At 44.3% G+C, this 5,051-nt stretch overlaps 1 protein-coding gene across 1 annotated transcript; it reads right to left on the reverse strand.

The window, feature by feature from the left end:
• Nucleotides 1-649: 649 nt before the first annotated feature.
• On the reverse strand, nucleotides 650-1,907 carry LOC109379044 (olfactory receptor 1F12-like). Its single transcript, XM_019635317.1, has one exon. It carries the CDS (start codon nucleotides 1,593-1,595, stop codon nucleotides 651-653), a length of 945 nt encoding a protein of 314 aa, XP_019490862.1. The 5' UTR covers nucleotides 1,596-1,907; the 3' UTR covers nucleotide 650.
• Between the last annotated feature and the right edge of the window lie 3,144 nt (nucleotides 1,908-5,051).

A 5,051-nucleotide genomic window follows, 5' to 3' on the forward strand; every position in this document is an offset into this window, starting at 1 on the left:
ACCTTTCTCCCCTAAGAAAAAAAACAGAACACATAAGTAGAACAGAGTGGGGTCTGCTTAGATGCTTGATGAGACAGTCACTACAGACATTCCTGATACAAGTGTCTAGAGCTATGGAACTCCACCCAGCAGAGTCCAAGGCCAAGAGTGGGACAGCTCCAAAGATGATGATCAACCTGTCCCCAGAGTTAGGTTCAACCCAGAATGTGGGGATGGGGGTTGAGAAAGTCGGGGTGGACTGGAGGAGTTTAGAAATTGGGATGGATGAAGATTAAGTATTTGAGGAACATGGAGGTGAGTGAGGGCTTTCAGAAGGCATCCCTTTGGCAAAGGCATCAGCACAGGTCACAGAGTTCTGTGAGTTCACCTTTTTCAGAGCCTTTTCAACCCTCTCCAGAAAGTCTTCAGATAAAGCTAATTTGTATCTGTTTATGTGGTTTTGTCTTTAGGGGAGAGATTATCCCCCTCTCTGTAACCTGGACAGTGTTTAGGTGCCAAGAAATGTTGGATTTTCAAATTACTTATAGGGCCATGACCACGGTGATAACCCAGGATAATGAGGTTTGTGTTCCTCCTGCCCTTTGTATGTGCAACCTGTCCCCGGGGCTCATCCTCTTCCCAGCACAAGGCCATGAGGGGCAACTCTGCTGTCACCGCCCGCAGGATAAAGCCTTCACACCAAACAGTTTTCTTAGAGCTCCCTTCATGTCCTTATTTCTCAGGCAGTAGATGAAGGGGTTCAGTGTGGGGGTGACCACCATATACATCACTGAAGCCAGTGAATCTTTGTCAGCTGAGTGGGAGGATGAGGGATTCAGGTAGACCCCTGTGATGGTCCCATAGAAGAGGATGACTACAATGAAATGGGAGCCACAGGTGGAAAAAGCCTTCTGTTTGCCACGGGCAGATGGGACCTTGAGTACAGCAGATACAATGTGGATGTAAGAGACAAGAATGCCAAGGAACGGGATGAGGACGATCAAGCCCCCCACCAGGAGAATCATGAGTTGGTTGAGTTGGGTGCTGGAACAGGAGAGCTGAAGCAGAGGAACAATGTCACAAAAGAAGTAAGGAATGGTGTTGCTGGCACAGAACTCCAGCCGAGCCATGAGGAGGGTGTGTAGCAGGGAGTGGGAGCTGGCGATGAGCCAGGAGCACCCCAGCACCAGAGCGCAGACTCGCAAACTCATCATAGTAGAGTAGTGCAGGGGGTGGCAGATGGCCACATAGCGATCATAAGCCATTGCTGTCAGGAGGAAGCTGTCCATGTTGGCAAGCAAAATGCAGAAGTAGATCTGGGTTAGACAGCCGCCATAGGAGATGGACTGAGTCTGCACCTGGATGTTCACAAGCATCTTGGGGACTGTGGCGGAGATGAAGCAGAAGTCCACCAGGGAGAGGTTGCTGAGGAAGAAGTACATGGGTGTGTGGAAGTGTGAGTCTGAGCCCACGGCCAGGATGATGAGCCAGTTCCCTGCTGCCCCAATCAGGTACATAACCAGGAAGAGCCCAAAGATCAGCTCCTGTTTCTCGGGCTGGCTGGAGAGTCCGAGGAGGAGGAACTCAGAGGTGCTCGTGTGGTTTCCTCTCTCCATGGTCGACTGGTCCTGCTGGGAGATCAAGACCAGGCCCAGGCTATCGAGAGGGTGGAGGCGTCCACGCCTCCCACCTTCCCTCACACAGCCCCTCAACTCACATCAGGCCACATCTCTGTGTTCATTTGGTACAAATCCCAAAGGATGCTCTCAATCTATCAGAGGAAAGTCCTATAGCTCTAACCCACCCCAAAGTCAGGGTTTTAATTATTTCACCACCAAAATGCTGCTGATCCTGAACCCACAAAACCCCATCTTGCATCCCTCTAAGGAGAATCCTTGTGACATATGGCCAGGTACTCAGTGGTGGCAACAACGGGGGATGCTTAGGGTGTTTTAGCCTTCCAAATTTCCATCATACTCTCATTCTTTGATATGAGCAATTGATGTTGTCTCAATATTAAGTGAAGAGTTGTAGAAATATAGTTTGTTTCTACTCCTGATAAGATTGCCACCTGAAGGCCCTTTCTCTACAGAATTCTGAAACCACCGTGGCACATATATATAGAACCGGGGAGATTATTTTTATCTACCTTCCTTCCCCTTGAATATTTTGTTTCCCCTTGTTCCTCCACCCACATAGAATTCAGGACTCAGGGTGTTCCGGCTGCCACATACCACTGACTCTGGGCCACCTTGGTCCTGGTGATAATGTTGTGGGATGGAGAAGGTCAGGGCAAACCTGGACAGAAGAGTCTGCTAGCGGGGACAGCTCAACCAGCCCTTCTGTCTGGGTTTACTAAGAAAGGGACTCACATCTGGAGGGTAAGAGTTGCCCCTGCAGATAACAAAGAGGAACCACAGGTATAACATTGCCCAAAGTAACATTGTCGGCAGCAGGGCAACATAGGGACTCTAGTAAATTGAATTTTAAAATAGTTCAGTGAAAGCTTAGTTGAAGTTTCATTAGATATAATATGAATTATTTTCCTCTTCTTCACAAGACATGGTTGAGATTTGGGTTCTATGAAAATATAAATCATAAAGAGGGAGGGAAGAAAGAAGGAACTGGAGTTAGTGTGCTGACTAGGCATGGGAGAATAGCTGATGGGGGAAATTGGCCTGGAAAAGCTGTGGGGGTGGGGGGATGGCCCACCTGGGAACTGGGCAGGGAGCAATAGGGGGACTCTGTCTTGGGAGCTGACTTTGCCCATGCTACCACTGTGCTAAGGTAGAGCCTGTTTGGAGCAAAGGAACTTTGGGTTATAGGAGGGATGGAAAGTTTGGCTATGCAGCAGATCCCAGTTGAGGTCTTTGCCTGTGTTAAAGGCTGCTCCTTAGTATGGAAGATAAATGGCTCATTTTGCATTAATGTTTTACTGATTTGATGTTTTTGAGGGTTCAAATAAGCGTTTGGCAATTCAGAGGTAGAAATTTGGGTAAAAAACAACCATAGATAGAAATGCAGGAGCCTAACAGGAGGGAAATCTATTTGGCGAAAAGTAAAAATGAAGGGAAACCTATTTAATATGGCTGAGATCTTCATTTGATCAGTTCTGATTAAAAGAGCTCTTTATTGGGTGATGCAAAAGGTAAGAAAACAATAAAGGACATTGTTCTCATTCCCAAGAAGCTTCTAGTCAAATATAAAACTTTCACATAGGAAACAGCCCTTAGACTAGGGAGCTGACATTTATTGAGCATCTACTGTGTGTCATATACAGGGCTAGGCAAGTGCATGTATTTAATTTAACCCTCACAATAACCTACATAAGATAGGCATTTTTATTCTCTTTTTAAAAAAAGATTTTTATTAAAACATAGCTAACATACAATATTATGTTAGTTTCAGGGGTACACCATAGTTATTGAACATTTTTAAACCTGAAGAAGTGATTACCATAAGTCCAGCAACCATCTGACACTGTACTATGCTATCATAATATTATTGACTATATTCCTTATGCTATACATTACATCCCCATGACTTATTTGTTTTATACCTAGAAATTTAGACCTCTTATTGCCCTTCACCTTTCCCTCCCTTTAATTTTTTAATTACAGTTGCCATTCAATATTATATTAACTTCAGATGTACAGCATAGTGGTTAGACATTTATATAATTTAAGAAGTGATCCCCCACAGCCAGCGTGAGTGGCTGGCAGTGGGCGAGAGCTGCCGTGAGCCTCTGTGAGCAGCTGACCAATGACCAGTTACCGATTGCCTCACCCAGGAAGAGCGCAATGATCATACCAACAAGGGCCAGTGAAGCAACGTCCTCCACAACTAGACTGAAGAACAAAACAGCAATTTGTCTACCTGTCTGTTCCCCTTCCCCAATTCTCCAACGCTGTTCCCCTTCCCCAATTCCCCAATAAAATCTTTAAAAAAAAACAAAAAAGAAGTGATCCCCCTGATTAGTCTAGTACCCACCTATCACTATACTTATTATCATATTATTGACTAAATTCCCTATGCTTTGTTTTACATCCTAATGATTATTTTGTATCTGCAAATTTGTATTTCTTAATCCCTTCCCCTTTTTCACCCACATCCCCAAGCCCCCTCCCATCTGGCAATCATCAAGATGCTTTCTGTACCTATGAGTTTGTTTCTGTTTTGTTCATAAATTTTGTTTTTTAGATTCCACATATAAGCAAAATCACATTGCATCTGTCTTTTTCTGTCTGACATTACACTCAGCACAGTACCCTCCAGGTCCATCCATGCTGCCACAGATGGCAAGAACCCACACCCTTCCATGGCTGAGCAATGTTCCATTATATACTGGGTGTGCCAAAAAAATGTATACACGTGACTTGTATTCATCTTTTGTTATTGGTATATATTATTACAATTTTAATACACTTTTTTTCTTTCTTAAAATGTGCATACATTTTTTTGGCATCCGCTGTATACAAGGTGTGCCAATCAAGCTCATGAACTCATTCTACAAAAAGTGCTATATACCTCATTGCTGAATATCACTATGCATTATTATTCTTATACATGAGTAAACTGAGACTGGGAGCATTTAAATAATTTCTCCAAAGACATCAGGATTTTATTCCAGGTTAGCCTGACTTCAAAGCAACACTGCTTTGACTGAAGAAGTGCATCTAGATAAATTTAACCCTGGGGCATCTGAGTAAATGGACCAGGGATTCCTGGAGTGGCCGATGTTGCAACAGGAGAAAGGGAATGTAGGTGGAGCAGGGGCATGGTGGAAGAGGACCTTCTTGTCTGAGGAGAGAGAACTGGTTTGTGTGGCTGCACATTCCTAGACTGACAAAAGCATGTGAACGGGAGTGGCACTGTGTGTAGTGACAAAAACTGTCCCTTCCTTGATTATATTCCTTTCAGATCAGGGTGACTCCATCTTCTCTTTTCCTTCCAATCTTCCCACTTCCCCTGAGATACGGGAGAAGAAAATTTTCTTGTTACTACTTCCCACTTGTTAGGAAAATACTCTTTCCAAGTCCTCCTATTTTGAGAAAAACAAAGCTAAAAGAGTC

This window comes from Hipposideros armiger, unplaced genomic scaffold, assembly GCF_001890085.2.
Source record: "Hipposideros armiger isolate ML-2016 unplaced genomic scaffold, ASM189008v1 scaffold_21, whole genome shotgun sequence".
Taxonomy (NCBI): domain Eukaryota; kingdom Metazoa; phylum Chordata; class Mammalia; order Chiroptera; family Hipposideridae; genus Hipposideros; species Hipposideros armiger.

What these genes read in the sequence shown, in the direction of transcription:
- LOC109379044 (XM_019635317.1), bottom strand. Translation starts at nt 1,595, where the DNA reads ATGGAGAGAGGAAACCACACGAGCACCTCTGAGTTCCTCCTCCTCGGA.